A 20,813-nucleotide genomic window follows, 5' to 3' on the forward strand; every position below is an offset into this window, starting at 1 on the left:
AGGGTCTGACAAGGATAGCGCGGGGATCGGGAGTGTGATGAAAAGCTATTCTAGGTATACCAGGCAAAATGTTGGACAGACTGAGCTTGGTGAGTGGACTTTTTATCTACCCAATTGCATTATATATAATTATATTGTAACTTTAATGTCAAAAGATACCCTGAAAATTTTATGACAAAAGAAAAGTTAATACAGTGGCTAATAAAACATTAAATAGTGCAGCTAAGTCATTTGTTCATTAATTTCTGTAATCAACAAGCCAAAGGTACTTGAGGCAACAGATATTTGTTTTGTGTAAGCTATTTCCACAAATCTGAAATTACTAGGAAACATAAGAATTTACACAGTTATTTATCTCATTTGTGCATAAAGTATCTGTAAAGTATCAACACTGAACCCTTTTCCTGACAAGTAATTTCTATTGATAATATTAAAATATTGTCATTCTTTGTGTAACAGTATTTATTGCAATGATGATTATGATGGTCTGTAAGAATTCTCTAGCACTGTTATTAATTCTCATTCCAGAACAATACAAAACCGAAGTGGATCAAAATTTTTAAAAATTTCATGCTTGGAATGTAATACATTTCTTAGAATGTGATTCATTCTGTGTCATTCATGCTTGTATTCACTCACATAATCAATGTCAATATCATATCTTTAAAATTCAAGTACATTGCATTAATTACTTTAAAGTAGTAAGTCAGAAAAATTTGGAGAAGTGATCAATGATAAATATCTGCAGGAGTCAGCCATTAGCATTTGTTGCTGATTACATAAAAGATAAAATTATATAAGAATAATGCCCCACAAGGAGTCACTACTCAGTGATAAGAGGTAGTTCACCAATCTCAGTACTGAGGAGGAATATTGAGCTGGTTTTAAAAGTGCCTTTATTAGCAAACCTACATCATGGTGTACACCACGTAAGATCATGTTCTGCCTGTTCCACATTGAGTGCCCTGGTTCGCAGTACTCTTAGGTGTGACAGCAAATTTTGCTTATCATAAAACAGGAAGCCCAGAAAAGTTTAAAAGATTCATCTGTAATGCTAATAGCTTAAAATACAAGGAAAATGGCAGTTAAATTGAATTCATTGACATAAAGTGGATGTAGGTAATAAAGGAAAATGAATGAAGAGGCAAGGACATGAAACAATACCAGTGAAGGAACCTTCGGAAATATTTATTTCAATGAAAATTGGAAATTTGTGCTAAGTTCTGTGGGGCCAGACTGCTGAGGTCATCGGTCCCTTGGCTTACACACTACTTAAACTAACTTACACTAAGGGTAACACACACACACACACACACACACAGACACACACACACACACACACACACACACACACACACACACACACGGGGAGAGCCACACGAACCGTGGCAAGGCGCCTGAGACCGCACAGCTACCCTGCATGGCTTATTTCAATGAAACAAGAGGAAAAATCAATGGCACCAAAAAATTTAAGGCAGGTGATCAATTGTCAACAGTGGTTCTTTATGACAGTAATGCAGCAAAATCTTTGATTCCAGCTTGAAATATGATTTCCATTGATGTTATGGGATCCTGACCTCGATACTGTGGCAATTCAGTATCTCTGTGAGATTATTTTATTTTCCTCTGTAGTTAGATACCAGCACTTGGAATTGGCACCATGAAATGCTGTGAGGTTCTGAGCAGATGGCTTGCACTTCAACAGGTCGGTCTACGATTTCGTGATACACTTCACCAAAACACAGGCAACCTCTGAATGTATCCTGAGATCTCTGGAATGAATTTAACAGCAGATTGTTGAATTTTGTATGTAATATGTTTCACTGTACCCTGAGCACAATCTTATGATTCGTAATATTGCCACTTGTAACAACTAAAACAATCAATTTTTGACAAAATAATTTAATTGGATAGATAAAAAAATCTCCTCACCAAGCAGCAGCGGAACACACACCTAAAAGAAGGTTGTAATTCAGCTAGCTTTCAGAGCCAGTGGCTTCTTCTGCAGGTAGAAGGGTTGAAAGGGAAGGAAGAGGGGTGAAGGAAAAGGACTGGAGAAGGTCTAGGAAAAAGTGGCAGATATCGGGAAAGTCGTCCAGAACCGCAGGTCAGGGGAGACTTACTGCACAGGATGAGAAGGAAAGGCTGATTGTTGGGGGACTGCAACAGATGAGAATTAAAAACCTGAGAGCTTAAAGGTAGAAGACAGGGTAATATACAAGACAGAGATTACTGCTTAAACATCATACAAGAGTTAATAAGAGTGGAAAGCTAAATGTATTGCACGTAACAGAGGTGGCAGGGGGCGGTGAAAAATAGATGGGTAGGATAATGAAAGATGTAGGAAACTAAAATGGAGTGAAGAAAAGAGTAGTTATTATGAATAAATGCTGGGATGGAAGAAATTAATGTAAATTAAGACCAGCTGGGTGGCAAGAACAAAGGACACGTTTTAGTGCTAGTTACCACCTGCAGAGTTCTTAGTACAAAAGCAGATTTCCTGGGCCATCACATCCAACCCTGGTACTGCTGATCCCTCCAATAAACTACTTGCCATGACTTCCTAAAATTATGCCCTGAAATGAAATCCATTCTGTCTGAAACATTGCCCACCACACCTATAGTAGCTTTTCGTTGCTCTCCCAATCTCCGCAATATTCTTGTTAGACCCTATGCTCCTTGTGCACCCATCTCCCTAACCTATGGCTCCTACCCCTGTGACTATCCCCACTGCAAGACTTGCGCTATGCACCCTCCTACCGCAACCTATGGCAGCCCTGTAACTGGCAAAACATATGCTATCAAAGGCAGAACCACCTGTGAAACAACGCGTCATACACCAGCTGTTCTGTAAACACCGTTCAGCCTTTTACATCTGCATGACTAACACCAAAATATCAATTAGGATGAATGGGCACAGGTAGAGAATGTATACTGGTTAGCATGCAATATCCTGTTGCAGAGCATGCTCTACAACATGACAATTGTGACTTTGATGCCTGTTTCACCACACACGCCATCTGGATTCTTGCCCCAGACACCAGTTTCTAAGAACTCTGCAGGTGGTAACTAGCACTACAACATGTCCTTGGTTCTTGCCACCCAGCTGGTCTTACTTTACATTAATTTCTTCTGTCTCAGCATTTATTCATAGTAACTACTCTTTTCTTCACTCTGGTTTAGTTTTCCACGTCTTTCGTTATCCTACCCGTCTATTTTTCACCACTCCCTACCTCCTCTGTTACGTACAATGCATTTAGCTTTTCACTCTTATTACTTCATGTATGATATTTAAGCAGTAATCTCTGTCTTGTATATTACCCTGTCTTCCACCTTTAAGCTCTCAGGTTTTCAAATCTCATCTCATGCAGTCCCCAACAATCAGTCTCTCCTTCTCATCCCAAGCGGTTCTGGGTGACTTTCCCGAAATCTACCCCTTTTGAGTTCTCCAGTTCTTTTCCTTCACCCCTCTTCCTTCCTCTTCAACCACTCTACCTGAAGAAGGAGCCACTTGCTCTGAAAGCTTGCCTAATTACAACCTTCTTTTATGTGCGTGTTCTGCTGCCGCTTGGTGAGTATATTTTTTATCTATCCATTTAAACATTACCAACTGAGTGACTAATATCCTGCCAACTTTATGTAGAATCCTTCCTGGAGGTCTTGGTTCTAGCTAATGCTTTAGCTGCTTCATGCTGCCTATATAAAGCTACTGTTGGTTCTCCACACAGTTGGAGGAGCGTATTATGAGTCCCGACCCAGTATTGGCTGGATAAATGGCCCCATAGTTAACTCCATCCTTACTTATATTAATGTAAGATAAGACAAAAATGGTTTAAATAAATAACATACACGTTTTGTGGGAAAAAAATCAAAACAGGGGCAATATGAAATCACTTGCAGTTGAATACATACATCTTTATAATAGAGTAATAAAAAACTTGTCTCTCTGTTAAGACTTGAGGACGAATGTTCAGACACCAAAAACTGTAAAATATGATTCAGGGGCCTAGTTAACTTTTGCAAAAATAAAATATGAAGCAGCCTCTCAGACACAGATTAATCATCCTACCCAATAATCTTGGCAATGTTCCATGTGCATTCCATTGTCACATAAAACAAGATAAGCTGTTTTCCAGACATACTGCCATCCTAAGGACAGCAAATCTATGTTTTTCTCTGCTGGAAATATCTTTCTAATGCTCTAAAAGCACTTACAGACTCGGAGTAAATGAGTATACAGTTCCATTTATAATAACTCACCTGCTCCACTGCCTTTGAGTTGTTTGTCAAAGACTAAGTTTGTTGAAGGAAGAATGCTATAAACACTGTTAAGTAAAACTTCTGAACAACCAACATTATTCCCATGCTTAGATCCATCAGTGTATATAGCTGTAAAGTTTCACCACTTAACTAAAAATATGAAAAAAATGCTTGTTTAAAAATAAATTCTGGCGTATTTGATGTCTTGTACTTCTCCAATGTTAAAAATACCTCAGAACTCAATACCAATCAGTGAAGAAATATGCTTCAAACTTAAGTCAGGACATTGAGTTCTGTCACACTGAACTTAATGAGCTGCTCTTTTGCTTGGACAGAAACTGGTGTTTTTCTCTTCTATGATTAGATTCACTTATTCCCCTGATGATCAAGTAGTAATAGTCAAGTCTGGGACTGAACAGATATTACATGCTTATTACAACATACACTCACATGTTGGGTAGTCAAGTGCTATTTCCCAAGTTGGACACAAAGGTTACGCATTGGACTCATTTAGAAGGCTCCCATCAACAATCTCAGGTTCTCACCATAAAACAAGAGTCAAGGTCTTTAGGTAGGATGATCACCCAGAACCATACATACTGCAGCCACAGCTCATCAATATCACCTGTCTCCCCATCATGATATTTTGATAAAAAACTAAGAAATTTAGTGACTTTAGAGCTCTTGTCTTGAAATTTTTCAGGCATGACAAACATGTGTGTTTCTCACTGAAAAAGGGGTCCACGAGCTTTACAGATTGCTCAAAACTCAGTACATTGTCACCCAGTTATAATTTTGGATTGATTATTAACATTATATACATGCATGATTAAATTATCCACACACAGTGAACAACAGAAAAAGTGCTGGTGTGTAGGCACTATACCATTAACTGCTATTGGAAACAGGTTAATGGTAAAGATGTTCACTTGATAGACACTTTTCTCCTGGATTGCTAATGCTAAACATAAAACAACATTCTGAATGAAAGGATTGTGTTATAACAAAAAGACAACCCAAAAAACTCTGTACACATAGTAACTGTGCAATATTGTGTTGCCAGATGGCATTGCAAGCCTCTGTAATGTCAAAAAAAAAAAAATCCTATTAAATGTTGCCTATGAAAAAGGCTTCTTTTATTGCTGCCATTAAATGAATAAGATTACTGAGTGTAGAAGATACTTTTCGAAACCACTCTGATAGTAACTGAGAGCCAACAGGTAGCTGTTATTCATTCTAATGATTTCCTCGCAAGTGCTACACTGGATAACTAGTGCAATCCTTAACTGGTTTCAGGAGCAGCATCACAGTTGCTACTATCCAGGAATTGGAGTCATGTCATTCAGCCAAACACTGTTTAGAAGTATGATGAGGTAGCCCTTGGACCGGGGGTTTAGGTGGCATCATGTATCTAATGCACTCTGACTCTGGTGCTGGATTGTGAGCCACATACAAAGCATGTTCTAATTCCCACACAGTAACTGGATACCTGTACTCTTCAGTTTCGTTGTAGCTTAAATTCAGCACTGCTCCCTGATAATTTCTGTCTGTGTTGGAATGTGTGTTCTAGGCTGCAGATGTTATTTGGCCTAAGGATTCAACCATTATCTGGAATGCAGCTTCAGTTGTAATGATCAGAGATCCATCATTATGTATGGCCACTGCAGTACATGCATTACCTTTTCCATTAATTCTTCTCATTCATTCCCATTCATTGCAGATGGCATGCAACAGTTACGGGATTGAAAGAATTCTTCCCACTGCCACTTTTTTTCACTCTTTTATAATGAACCATGCTTTGCTTGTAACATTCTAAATGCCATAAAGTTGTCAGCAGCTGGACTGCAATAAAATTCCTGTGATGCTGTCTGCTTATCCCTGATAGCAGGTTCGTTCCCCATCTTGGAATCTGCCCTCTGGCAGGCTTAACACATAAATTTAGAACAAAAATATCAGCTGCCCTGTGTCTGATGTTGCCCCACACTGGTTCCCAACCTTTCTGAAGACATTATCCCTAAGTGCACTCAGATATTACCTTAGCACTGTACCCTGCCCCCTCTCCCCCCCCCCCCCAAAAAACTGTACTTTAGAATGAAAAAGAATTTTCTTTGAATACTTTTATTATTAAAATGATGAAATTTGAACAATAATTAGTTTTTGCAGGCATTGTTTTAAACTGCAAACTAATGAGTCATTGAATCAATTGGTAGTGCTTATTTATAACCATTTTTTACAGGATGAGGAAGCAATTCTCTGTGCGTCATGAATCCTACCCACAATTCCTCTCACAAAAAAAAGCTAGCTATCCACACTGATGGCAGACAATCGTTACATGCTGTATCAGCATCAATCCTCTCCCTTCCTTCGCCCACACCCTGCACCCCCATTTAAAACCAACCAAATTAAAATGTGTGCACTATACTTATTCCTACTGTTTCTAAATAACTTGACTGCTGGACTCTTTACTTCTAAGATTGCACAGAAATTTGAAGTTTTCAGGTTGCAGTTCTTTGCTTCTGACTATTGAAAATAATAATAATAATAATAATAATAATAATAATAATATTGTCTAGGCCCTACAGATATAATGTAGCCATAACATAGTTACTGTTGCATCGTGCTGCCAGTTAGTTTACTTATCGTTGGGAAGCGACTAATAAGGCAATCTTGGTCTTTAGCAGTTGTCATTGTGCTAACATGGTTTGAGTTTAGGTAGTTGGTGCAGTAACGTGGATTGTGGAAGTGTTTTCAATGAGTTACTAAGGTTTTTTTTGTTTATTATTTGGCGTTCTTGTTAGGTCTGATTAGTTTGGTGTTTGTTGTGCAGAAAGAAATCTAATTTTTTATTGCTATTCAATTAGGATGCTTTAGGAGATTTTTTTGTTTTTCGTGTGTGTGTGTGTGTGTGTGTGTGTGTGTGTGTGTGTGTGTGGCCAATCTAGGTGGTACTGCTGGAGGCTTTATTGGTGAGTAATTTTTGTTTTGGTTTTATTCTACCATAATTGTGATGTTATGTCTGTTCTATATTTACAGTGGGTAGTTGTGTTTTAATTCATGTAGGGGAATATGGTGTATTTCGTTTTTTGAGTTGGCGGGTCTTGTTTCCACATATTTGGTTTTTTGTTATCGATAGCTGCAGTTGAGCTATATAGGTCAAGTGAAATGTGCCATACCACTTTTTGGTATCGACAGCTGCCATTGAGCTATAAAGGTCAAGGAAAATATCCGATTCCTGTGGTTTTGTTGGTGTGGCAGAATGGTGCTATTTAATTTTTTTATTTTATTTGTTTTAGGATGGTGCGGTAAGTTTTTATTGTTGTTTGTTTAGCTCGTACCCGCCCTAAACCCCCAATTTCTATGGTTGTCCTGTTAGTTTCATTTTATTTTTGGAGTGAGACATTATTGTGTCATTTTTATTTTAGCTCATATTTGTTGGCATCTGTATGTAGTGATGTCATTGTTGCTGTATCGTATACACTGGAAATAGGTGTTTCCACCATATTGGTGACTTCATGAGTCAAAGTAGACAGGTAGTATTGGACACTTCTGTAATGTCAAATGTATATGTAGGTGTGGATTATGTGAGGGAGGTGATATTCATATGGTTGTTTCACAAGCTGTAACCTCTACCACGCTGTCTCTCACATTAATGCTGCTGTTTGACTAAAAAACGTAATTATTGGTAATTTTTGTAACTAATATTACAGTCTTACTAAACAGAGATAACAGTAACGATCTTTCAAAAATAAGTCAGTTTTGTGACAGGATCACAAATGAACCTTTTGTTGTTATCCATCAGAAAATTACAGTTTATCCCTCAGTGGGTAATTACACCTAGATATGGCTGAAGATGATCTAGTTAAGATACACAAGGACCAAACACTCATTCTGAACTACTGTGCACCTCATGTTTTGTTACAGAATAATGGCACTCTAATTTGTTACTGGCATCTGTGGCTATAGTTTGGAGACAGCTATAGGTTTATTAACATGATCATGTGTTTATATGCTTACCTACTGCCTGTGTTAGTGTGGATTTAGCGACTTTTACAACCACTTTCCTTAGAGGTGAGGCAAATAAAATTGAAACGTCACGATTTTGCAAGATCATTACATGAAAATTTGTTTGAACACTTTAATTTCTTTTCTTTTCCATAAAATATCAAAGACTTCTTGATCCAACCAGAGAGTATTTTGTGCAGTTTATGCAAAACTCTGGCATAACATGCAGTGATCCTGCCCAACAAGGATCCCCCACACATTTCTCACCTTACGCCTTGCAATTACTCCCTGATGTGATATGTCCACATATCAGGAATGTAGAGCATTTTATTGTGCCAATGAATGTAACATTTGCAAATTATCCACATTTAAAACTGCGCTGGTATGCCATCAAGAGTCATAAAGCGAAAGAGTGCGAAGTCGAGAGGTGAAGGTTGGTGCACCAACACATGGATGCCCTAGTATAAGAGTAGTGCTGGCTTGTTAAAGGAATTGTATAGCAAATAGCACTGGTTTGAGTTTTGGACTATGGCAGTGCTTACCTGGACTGGTGGCTTAATCTGCACATAGAGATGTCTTATAATCGTGAATTGAGAAGGAGAATATTGAGGATTATTGAGCTTCCTTACAGGAGTAAAATGATACAATATTTGTAGCCTGCAAAAGATTGATTTGGTACCTTAACTTGAACACTCCTGCATCCAGTACTTCTGCTGTGCTGATAAACATCCAGCACTGGGTGGCTTAAGTTACTGGTTTATTATAAGTGCACAAATTATTCACTCTATAAATCTTAATGCCAACAGGCATATTATATCAAGCCATTGACAGTATGTGATATTGTTATGAACCATCTAATGTTTTTCTCATCTCATCATAGTCTTTCTGAATTTCACAATGTTGTCTACATATGTTGATCCGATAAGGCACATGCTACTGTATGTGGGGATGGTATCGTGAGTCTGAAAATTTGTACTACTTGTTAGCATAAGGACACAGAAATTTGTAAAAGGCTGCTGCTAGCATGCATAGGGTTTGATTAAATACTGTATGTTACATCTGTGTGAGCTTACCTAAAGCTGCTAGTATCATGTGAGTGTTTAACTCATCATGGGCACCATCATGTGATTACTATGATTAACGAAATCAAAAATGAGGAAATCCTTGTTAAGCCTGTCATTGTAATTATCTTGTACCTTGGGACTCACGGTGGTTATCAGTTGTAAGCCTTTTTCTTTCCAAGTGTTACCTATTGTTCTTTTCAAGTTGTGTACAGAAATGTGTAATATATGAGGTGTTGGATGGGCATTGGAGGTCCAGTAAATGTTCGGCTTTGAAAGAATCAGATGTCAGTTGGCACCGAATGGGAACCCACAGCTGTTAGCAGTATCAGGCTTGCTGCATACGGGGGCTGCTTGATTTTGTTGAGCAAGGTTTGTTAATGGGAAACTAACTTACTTCGGTGGAACCTTGAATTTTATAATAGTTTAAACGATTTTCACTGCATTTGATTGTATCACAAACTTTGAATATTTACTTTCTCTCAAGGTGCATAAATGGCCTTTAAAAATTTATTGTTTAATACTTAATGATTACTAATGGAGTTTGTATAAATGATTAGACTACAATTCAAAATACATATGAGTACCTTTACCAGCGTGTTTTAAGAATTTAGAAATAGCCTATTGCAAGGAGTTACTGTTGTGTAAATGTATAGTTCTTGTGAATGATTTTTAGTTTTATGTTTTTGAATTTTATTGACTGGAAGTAATGGTTCTTTTGGAAGATCGTGATTTTTTTAGTCCACTTGGATGTAAAAACTTACAAAAGTGTAATTAACATCTAACTTTAATAAATGTTTGAAAGTGTTAGTCTGGCTTTTGATGCCCAGTCCTCACTCTTCTGCCCACTTGGTACAGTATCGTACTATGTATGTAAAGTCTCACCTTAAGGTGAAAACATCCTGCCCTGATTTGCTGAGGAAGGATAGGGAAACTGAATATTATGATGGTGGTAGCAATCTTCTGTGTCTCACCATTACACTGTTATACCATCCATTTCCCATCCCGTTTATACTCAAGCAGTATGCATGTCAATGATGCCTCCCATCACTAATGAATCCCTAGCTGAAATTGAGTGTTTTCGTATTTTCTCCTGATAGCAGCAGGTGAGTAGTAATGGCTTCAATAAGAAGCATTCCATTGTGGAGTCTTAACTCATTTTACATTATCAACAATACCTTCTAAAGTCTCATCAATGCAGAAAGGAGATACCTTCTGAAAATAACACTATCCCTTTTCTTCCTTTACTACAATAAATGCATAATGACACTCTAGCACACTTGTTACAATCTCCAGCTGATTTACTGAGTGCATTTCTTGTGCAGTTGTTATGTCTAGCCCTCTTGCAGTAGCATGTACTACAAGACTGATGGTGCTGACTACAATTCGGTTCTGGAACCCTGTATTTGTTATCTCTCAATGAGCCCCGTGGGGGCACATAGTTTTGGTCACTGTAGAAATTCCAATTCATGAGGAATATTCAAGACGAGCCGTCCGCTTTGGCCAGTGGCATAATGTTAATGGTTACTGTGACGTCATATTTTGAAGCATATATTTAGAGTTTTGTTGTTAGATGTCAAAGCCACAAAATGTGAAAGCAAGAGGTTATGATGACAGATTGTGCTGCAGCCTAGCCTGTTTTATGAAAATCACCAGTGACATCACGTTACAGTTGCCATGCTGTTTACGACGTTTGTTGCATGTTTCCTACAACACTGGTAAAAGCTAACGACTCTTACTGGATAGTCCTCTTTGTCCGAAATTCCATTCCCACAGATGCACTTGCCTGTATCTGTATTAGTCTCCAAAATGAAATTACTTGTCATTCAGATATATTTGTACTGACAAACTGCTACACTACTTTAAACAATCCAAAGGACTTTCATTATTCTCTTTCACAGCTGGTTAATACGCTTCCATAAAAAATTCAAAATCTACAGGCGTACAATCAGTTAAAGAATAAACATAGTTTTTTACAAAAATGATACAACTACAGAACTAATTTGCACATTAGACAGTATTGAAGCTTTCTTTGGTTTACACATAAAAATGGAATTCACTATGCATTGGATACTTTATTACCTTCTTTCTTCTCTGGTGGCTGAACACTAATTCTTAAAAGCACATAATTTGCCATGGCTACTACAACGTGATCATTACTGACAGCTAGATGTGTTATACTTTCCGCAGGCGAAAAATTGACTTTGTGTTTACTGAATATTGGTGTTTCCTCTTCCAACTTCATATGTATGAAACCTGTTGTACTCTGAAAACCCAATGAGTATCAAGTTATATTTAGCTGATAGAAAAATGTGGTTATTTACAAGTGTTATATTCTTTTACCATCTCTGGGCGAATAATTGGTGCGGTTGTTCCTCTCACACGCTGAGAAGCTTGTTCATACTGGTCAAACAACGAAGTCATTTTGGGATACTAGATTCCTGTTAATTTTAACTTTCAGAAAAATATAACGGGCTTCGCACATTCACTTCACATTAGCTTTAAATAATAACAATCCTGAACTGCTTTAAATAACGGCGGAAATACTACGACTGGCACCGAACTGATGACTGTCACCACTTAATCCTTCCGAGTCCTTTCAGAATTATTTTCGAACATATCAATAGCAAACCATCGTAAACCCACTGCAAGCACAAATGTGTTTTGACAGCAAAACTTGTTGTGGTTTCGTTTTGACAGTTGGTACAACTATTTTCATATGATGTCAAAGATACTCGATGAATAAACAAATCCCTCAAAGGTTCCTTTTTTTTGGGGGGGGGGGGGGGAAGGTTTTTTGTTTTTTTTTTTGTTTTTCAGGTATGTGAAGTTCGTGACACAGTGTCTGCTGTTCCTGTTTGGTTGCTGTTCAAGGAAGATCTCTTTTCTGACAGTAATATAATTTGCTAAACGGAATCGAAGTTAAACTATTGTCATTGCGTTCAATCACGTTATAGTAAGCTTTGTGTCTTGTTAATCTTTACAGTACATTCTAGCTTGCTTTCTCTCGTGACATATTGCAAAGGATGATTCTCACACAAAATAAAAATAATATCTGAAAGCGAAAAATTAAAGACCAATTCAGACTGGCCGTCACAGCACCGTCAAGTCCGGGTTTATCCACAATGTCCGTCAGGACACGGCAAATCAATTCAAGTCACTTGATCTAAAATCAAATCGCTGTCCTCAACTGTTCTTTCGCTGGCATGGTGGCACAGTCTACCACACACTCCCGACACTTCGACTCCATTTTGTTGCCTACTGTGCCAGTAGTGCGCCAAGCGACCAGTAAGTTAAACTGTTGAGATCGGCGCGATCGTGAAAGCGGAAGCAAATAGTTGTTTATTTTGGTTTGTACAATGGCTTTTACAAATGTGAGCTTAGCGTAGTGCGGTAGATTGCAGCAACAACACGAGAAGGTACCACACCTTTTCTAAGGTCCCTGAGAGGAATATACCATCATGTTACAAAACTTTATCGTCAGGATTCGCTTGCAAACTACGTGTATATTGATGATTACTGCTTCGTTTTAGGAGCAGAAAATGGCTAGTGAATGGCAGATGAGAGGATCTTGCGAAAAAAGACCCCATTTACCTTTATAATAATGTTAAGTTTTGTCCGCTACACGTCGAACAAAGCCAGACAATAATAAACTTGCGTGGAATGCAGTTAACCACATTGTTTGACATTCGATTCATGGGAATAGATAAATCTACAATCGAAAATTAAAAACTAAACATTCTTCTAAATGAAAAGCTATTCGTCCACATTATCTCAGACTCCCTAAAAATGAAATTAAGTACCGAAAGAGTTGGAAACAATCAATTATTTAAATCAACGGAAACGAGAAAAATCTTACACAATGTCTAGCGCTGTCTTTTATAAACACATTCATTTATTTCAATTTACAATCCACAGCAGACAACTGATTTATTATCTATGGCATGGAGGTAAGAATAGAGGGAGACGCCGTGACGTCACAGCTGTGAAGCTATGTGAAGCCGAGGGAAGCCATCTCAGTCCGACCAAAACATTGCTGCTGTAAGCTTGTGTGCATAGGCTTGTCGCTCGCTTTTGGAAGGATTTTGCGTCATTATGGTGACTTGTGTGGTGTTCGGATGTACGAATCGTTCTGATAGTGATGCGAAATCGACGGGAATAACATTTCATGTGTAAGTTGTCTCGTTAAGTGTGATTTTACAACTTCATTGTGAATGAACGTGTGCTACATCGATACTTGTACTATAGCGTGTTTTTCTCCATGATTTTAATTTCCTAAAAATGAAAGTCGGAAAGCTCTGTGGGAGAATGCCGTGAGGAGGAAGAATTGGCGTGCGTCTAAATGGACCACTATATGTTCTCAGCATTTCCGAGAAGAGGACATAGACCGAACTTCCCTTTCAACAGTAAGGCTCCGAGAAAACGCTGTACCATCAGTTTTCCCTGCACACCTAAAACATTTGCAAAAGGTATGTTAATTCAAAGAATTAAATTCTTAGTTTTCAAGTTCACGTTTCAGTATAATACGTACGTATCGTCGATAATCGATGTGTTGAGTAACTCACTTTGTCTTCATCATGTACCAAATTAAAAGCTAACACTACGTTAACTGGCGTAAAGTATAGGCCTAAACAGGACACTGTGTAGATTTGCCATTCTATGTACCGTATTTCAGTAAATATTGGTGGTAATGAACAGTGTTTCCCATTAGTGTAACGTAACTGAAATGTCCCAGTACGTATTACAAACAAGATGTATTTATGGGGCTTTGGAGGGAGGGTATAGCTAACTTAGTTTTCAGTTTCTATTATTTAGTTTGTGATACACGTTTATTACTGAATTAACAAAATTGTATCGTTTACATTGAAGACTAGCTATTCGTAATATTACATTAAAAACTATTTTTAATCAGAAGAGACGCGGAATTTCGCCTTTACGAGATTTTATTTTAAACAAAAACTTTGAAACAACCAATCTGATGACGTTACATGCGTATATGGTGCAATTAGCGACTGTAATACATGCAGCGCTATAGCACACTGGCAATGTTTTGATCAGAGTGTCATGGCAGCAAGCCACGCCCCCATGGCTTCAAAACGTAGTACGGCTGGGATACGTAGCGCCATCTCCCCTTATTCTTACCTCCATGATCTATGGCTCGAAAGTAAAGACATTAATATCTATGAGCAACCTATGACGTCATTGGTCGAAGCCGACGAGTTGTCTTCCGGTCTTCAGTTGACCCCAAATGAGCCATATCAACTGACGATGAAGAGCAAACTGCCACAAAGGTTCGACAAAACATCTAAAGCTGTAAGACACACCCACGGCACAGAAGCAGCCAGTTCCATATATAAGTGCCAGATTCGCCTGCTTTGACGATGAAGTGGTGAAATTAAGGGCAGTTATTCGTGCCTAGAAAAAGATACAGAGAGCAATAGAAACTGTATCAGAAGGATCAAGTGAAGAAGGACTAACAAATTTTGAAGACTATAGGATCTCGATATTCGAAAATCGTGCCATTGACTTGTTGATAAGCCAGATTAGCAAGCCATCTGCAAGATGGAAAGACGAAAATAAGTTGTTTGCTCTAAATTTATTATATTACAGCACTCAGGCATACAGATTTTGTCAGAATGTTTTATGCTCCCATCAGTGTGTATATTACAGAGGTATGTGGAAAGCATACAAATAAAATGTAGGATAAGTGACAATGTTTCACCTTTTAAAGCAAAGGGTAGAGCATTTTTCTGGTACTGATAAACGAGTATATATGCCATGTGCTTCTTATGTATGAATCTATGCATTTATATTCCGTTGATATGAACGTGGTAAGGTGCAGTTCTATCCAACGTCACAAGTGTTTCTTCATGAATGTGTTGTAACTTGCCACTGGATTCATGATTTTTATCCCTACTTGTGCGTATTTTAGAATCATTTTTGGTACAGCTCCGTCTTCTGATATCACACAAACTCTTGGAGGCAAAAAAATAATTTAAATATTTCGTAAAACTTTACGCTTACGACGCATCTGAAGTTCTCCTTTCTCGCCGCTTGGAGCGCTAGTGTCGCTCCAGCTGTCAAACGGTAACAACTTCTACAGCAGTGAGTGTCGCTACTGTTATGGTAGACTGTGATGGCGGTCTTCGCAAGTGGCTCTCAACTGTTTTTATGCGTGAGGTACACATACCCATTTACAGTGCGGTAGCCTGGATGCTGAACCCATTCACAGTGCGGTAGCCTGGATGCTGAAGACTACACATGTACGAAATTATCAATTACCAGACTCAAACAGTTTGCAGCTTGCAGAGATACCTTGTATGATAGAGTAGGAAGACTGAACTGCGGAAAACAAAAAAAAAAAAAAAATTGGAGGGTCCAAAAAATGTCATTGTGTGGTACAGAAAGGGAATTTCACACGCTCTAGAAGAAGATTTAGGAATTAGGAAGGGAAATTTGCATTTTGTAAATGTTTTAGAAAATCGAAGCATCACTGTTTTCATTTGTTACATCAAATTGCACCCAGACTTACTAGAAGGAACACAGTGTTACGAACTGAGATCACACTCTGTGAAAAATTGGTTTGTTTAAGTTTAGTTACAAATTTTTGTACATTGGTCACATCTCCCTCAATACCTTTCTCTTCAAGATTTATAGGTTTTCCTTTTGTTTCACAGGCTGTAGTTAAATTACATCAGAATATGATGAACAAGTTTTATGTTTCTAATAAAACAAAGGCACTTAAAAACTGAAGACGCAGTATTTCCTAGAAAACAAAGCAAATACACCGATGGAAAAAGTTGCATCACCAATAAGGAGCTGTGTGACAAACAAAAGCTGGTAGGCATGTTTTTACATCTGATAGATTATGTCTATTCATATTTCACGCCAGTGGCACCTTGATGATGCAAATTAGGTTTACTGTACACAAACGCCGCAACAGTCGTGAAAATTAGTTTCTTTTGAGACTGGATGTTAGTCAAGGATGCCTTTAAGGTGGCAAAGACACCATTATCAACACCTCACTGAGGCTGGGTAATAGGATTAAGAGAATCGTTTGTAATGGTACTTGAATTACGTAACCATTACGGCACCTCACCTGAACCTCTCGATACCGGTAATATTCTTCTGTGTTTCTGTAAAGTAGTTGACATATTTCTGAGACAACATTCAGATTTGATTTCATTAATGTGGAGGTACTTTGATACATCGATATGTTTGTATTGCAATGATATTATTCTTATGTGTATTCTTTCTTTTGTCACTATGATCTTTGTCGTAGTTGTAACTCTGATTTTTGGGCGCGTAAGCGACTATTAGTTAGTTGTTAGAGAGTCGGACCTTGAAAAAGTCAAGTCTTGGACGTCCTGTTGGAAAGACATATATTGTAGTCGGCTTATAAAATGTGAACTTTAACAGTGACTGTGAGGAAGATGTTTTCAAGTATGTTTTGTATTGTGAAGTGATGTTTAGTGTGTTATGTGATATTGCAATAAAAGCAATAAAATGGAAGTGTAACTTAAATTCGGAGTGCTGATTACTTTTTTACATCACCATTGTCCTGCAAAAGTGTAATCTTCAAGAATGGTTTGTGAAGCGCATCTACAAAACTTTTGAACATAGCAGAATACAACCTAGGCCTCTTTGCATCCAAGCTTGGAATCATCACCACCTAGATTTTCGACGATTGAGCCATGATTTTACAACGAGACAAGTGTTGGAAACACGAAAAGATGAGTGCCTAGTTTATTACATGAAATGACTTTATTAACTGTGCTCTAATGACACCTGCCACATAATAACTTAGTTGTTTCCCGAAAATGCAGTATTTAGCAGCGTGAGCAACACCACAATCGTTATTAAGTTTTTACCTTTGTTATGGTAGGGTTGTTAGAGGTTGCAAGCTACTGGGCTCTGGACGGCCATTTGGCATTACTAAGAGTGAAGACCATCATGTTTGGCATATGTTTGTTGGCATAGTACTGTATCTGCAGCAGCAATATGGCACCACTGTGACGTAACAAACTGTTACAAATTAGTTACTGCAAGGACAGCTCCAAGTTGGACGCCCTGTAGCGTGCATTCCGCAGTCCCCAAACCACTGTTATTTGCGACTTCGGTGGTTTCAAACCAGAGCTCATTGGAGGAAAGGTTTAGGTCTGTTACGTTTTCTGATGAAAACCGAATCTGCCTTGGTACCAGCGATGGCTGTGTGCTGGTTAGAAGAAGGCCAATTGAGGGCTTGCAACCAACCTGTCTGCATGCTAGATGGACTCTCGTTGTTATCCCATGCACCCTAATTGTAAAACTTGTGATTCGACCTGTTGTGCTTCTACTCATAAATAGCATTCTGGAGGTGTTTATGAACATGATAAGGCTCGCCCGCATACTGCTGTTGTAAACCAACTTGTTCTACAGAGCGTTGGGATGCTGCCTTGGCCTGCTCGATCGCCAGATCTGTCCCCAATTGAGCATCATTGGACAAGAACTCCAACATAATCCTCCAATAGCATTAACTGTCCCTGTATTGACCTACCAAGTGCAACAGGCATTTAACTTCATTCCAAAAACTGACGTCTGGCACCTGGACAACAAAAGCCATGCACGTTTGCATGTTTGCATACAACCATTCTGGCGGTCATACTAGTTATTTCACATTTACAACGGCTTATTTCGCGCTTGCATTAACCTGTGGCCTCGCAATGTTAATCATTTAAATATGTTAGCCAAGCAAGCGTATTCCCAAAGTTTCATTACTCTCCAATAACAATGTTTTAGTGTTACGATTTTTTTCCACCAATGCATATGGAAAGGAACAAAATACAGTATACTGGTTACACGGACACTGGTCAGAAGTGGCAAAGATAGTAAAACATCGGTCATACAAAAAGAGTATATCAACACAACAAGCTGTACTATGCAAAACTCCCTTTCTTGTTTGCTGTATTTAAAGACATAATCTATAACGATTGACAATTAATTTGTAACTTTTCTCTTGACAGTGCTTTTGTGAACATCTCTGCCAATCGATCTTCTGACTTAATGTTAGAAACAAGAATAGGGCCATCATTTTATTTATTTATTTTTTTCATGAATTTAACGGTACTTTATAACGATGTGTTCAGTCTTTTTACAACATTCTTTGTTTCTTTTTGAGTGTAATGTACTTTGGCTGTCCACAAAGATTTGTGTTGGTTGCTCCATGTTAAGTCCAAGTTTCTGTAAGAATGTACAGAGCCAAGTAATTTAGGCAGCTGTAGAAGATGCTGCATTGTACACTGCTTCTTTTATATATCTGGCAACACATTTTTACCTGCGAGATGCCCACCTGACGGGTCCACTGGTCAGTACATTGACATATCCTGCTGTTGAATGGCGAGCATCGATATCAACATCTGAATACACATGAAGTTTAAGCTTAGTACCACTGTATTTAATACCTTTGCCTCTTGTACCTAGGACGCATTTAGCAGCAGTCCAATGCTCAGGTCAAGGGTTGTTAAGAAACCGCCTTACTTGTCTGATAGAAAACATTATATCAGGTCTTGTCACTGTGGCAGCAAGCATTAATCCATCACGAAATGGAACATTTTCATGGATTTATTGTCTTCACTCGCTGGCTGCTGTCCTTAAAACAACTGTAAGTTTCAATTGGCGTTCAGTTTTTCGGGTATTTCCAAGAATTGTTGCCTGTCGTATGAGCGGGCCCCTAAGAATGTATATATCGAACGTTAGACTCGATGTCAATGAGACATTCACACGATCTGGTGGAGCGAATTTTGGTAAATATTTAGTGCATTGCCAGGGGAACATAGTTTACTATTTTCGGCTGTCATAGTAGAGTGAAGTCGTTGGAGTTTCGAGTGCCAATAGTCTCAAGTGGCGAAATCTAATTTCTCGGTTATGTAGTACTCCCAAATGAGCTAGCAGGAATTACGTAGAATGTCATGGACCCAACTCCGTGAAACTTCGCAAAAAAGGTGCAAATGCTGATTTTTCTTTGCGGCTGTACTGCTTCAAGTGTCGGAAGACACCATCTATAAAAAGAATACAAGGTCTGACATTTAGAAGTTATCGATCGAGAAGAACATCATTTTCTTGTTGGACAAGAGACTATACGATATAAGTGACAGCTTCTGAAACACAACTGTCCATAAACACTGTTTGTGTGTTTTTGCTGAGAAGTACGTTATCTCACAGTAACGAACAGTAGTGTTCCAGTTGATGGAAAAAAGAAGGTTGGCGACATAGACGACTCTCTTATAGCAACTAGGAAATATTAGAGAAGGCGATGAATAGTGATGTGTGTGGGGACGAGTAATGGAAACTGGTTAATAATTGCTGCTTGAATAACTGAAAAAAAGTTGATTGGAAAGAACAGTTGAAAGAAATTGGAAGGTAATTTATAAATCTGCACACATATACTGGGTGAACTTTAACTGATACCAGTTTCAACAAACCTTCAATATCAACATATTTAAGGTCAATATTCATAATTTTCGTTACATACTGCTTCACGTTAATTCCATTGTGGGTAGTCCTGATTATAACAATGCCGATGCAGGATCGCCCCTTCTCTGCTCGTGAAGATTTCTCTTGTCTGCTCCAAATCTCCTGATGCAGGATCTCGGCAGCGAGCGAAATGATTAACAGACAGGTGTGGTCATCGTGAATGTACAAGTACACTTTGCTTTCCTAATAACTTTTATAACACTTTTAATGTACAGTTGAAATACACATTTTTTAAGCAAAACTGGTACGACGGATCTAATGATACGTCCGCCCGCTACCACTTATAGAAACAAACAGCTGAAGATACAGGCATTAATAAATTGAAGAACGTGTGGGAGTCGCCAGCAGAGCATCTGTAGATGCACAGTCATAGAGTAGAAATATCTCTGGAGTGAGCATTGCGTCCTGTGCATGTTGTCAACATTAAGCTGGAATTGTCACGTGATCTAGGGACGACGTCGATTGTTTAGCACCAATTCGCGTCCGCCATGAGGTTACGTCGCGTCTCGTCATATAACACCAAAACATTCTACAATACCTTTCGAATGGAGGCATTCGCACAGGTTGTCAACGGAACGTCACGTCATTTCACGGTACGTCAAGGTTTCTCGGGAAGAAAATTTTGACGGTACCAGTCAGTTAACATCTTAAGTTAACCTATTTTCACCGCGCTCATTCTCCTTATAACAGTGGATTTTGTACTGTTGTATCTTCATAATCTTTATTTTATAATAGCACTTTGTTTTAGTGACAAATTGGAGATGTTCCATGACGACTGGGATATTTTTTCCACTTTCTTACACAACCGAGGTCGTATATATGAAGGCGAAGAGTTATTTAGGTTTTACGATAACACAACGGTGCTGACGCCCACAATGTATATGTATAAGAACATAAGTAGACGAAGCAAATTCCACCATATGACATTTTAAGCAAAAAAGTCAGCTTTAATGAAGGAGTAAAATACAGTTGTTTATG

At 38.4% G+C, this 20,813-nt stretch overlaps 1 protein-coding gene across 2 annotated transcripts in view; it reads right to left on the reverse strand.

Annotated features, from left to right (window-relative positions):
- Positions 1-12,054, reverse strand: part of LOC126236271 (vacuolar protein sorting-associated protein 18 homolog) — a 349,435-nt gene extending 337,381 nt beyond the window's left edge. Inside the window, exons 1-2 of one of the 2 annotated variants that reach the window (XM_049945428.1) lie at positions 11,667-12,054; positions 11,406-11,589 (exon numbers count right to left, since the gene is read on the reverse strand). In XM_049945428.1, the coding sequence (XP_049801385.1) occupies positions 11,406-11,589; positions 11,667-11,747 (265 nt within the window). In that variant the 5' untranslated portion in view covers positions 11,748-12,054. The remainder of the gene's footprint in view (positions 1-11,405; positions 11,590-11,666) is intronic. The other variant, XM_049945429.1, reaches the window with a different exon arrangement.
- Between the last annotated feature and the right edge of the window lie 8,759 nt (positions 12,055-20,813).

The sequence above is a fragment of the Schistocerca nitens genome, chromosome 2 (assembly GCF_023898315.1).
Source record: "Schistocerca nitens isolate TAMUIC-IGC-003100 chromosome 2, iqSchNite1.1, whole genome shotgun sequence".
NCBI lineage: Eukaryota > Metazoa > Arthropoda > Insecta > Orthoptera > Acrididae > Schistocerca > Schistocerca nitens.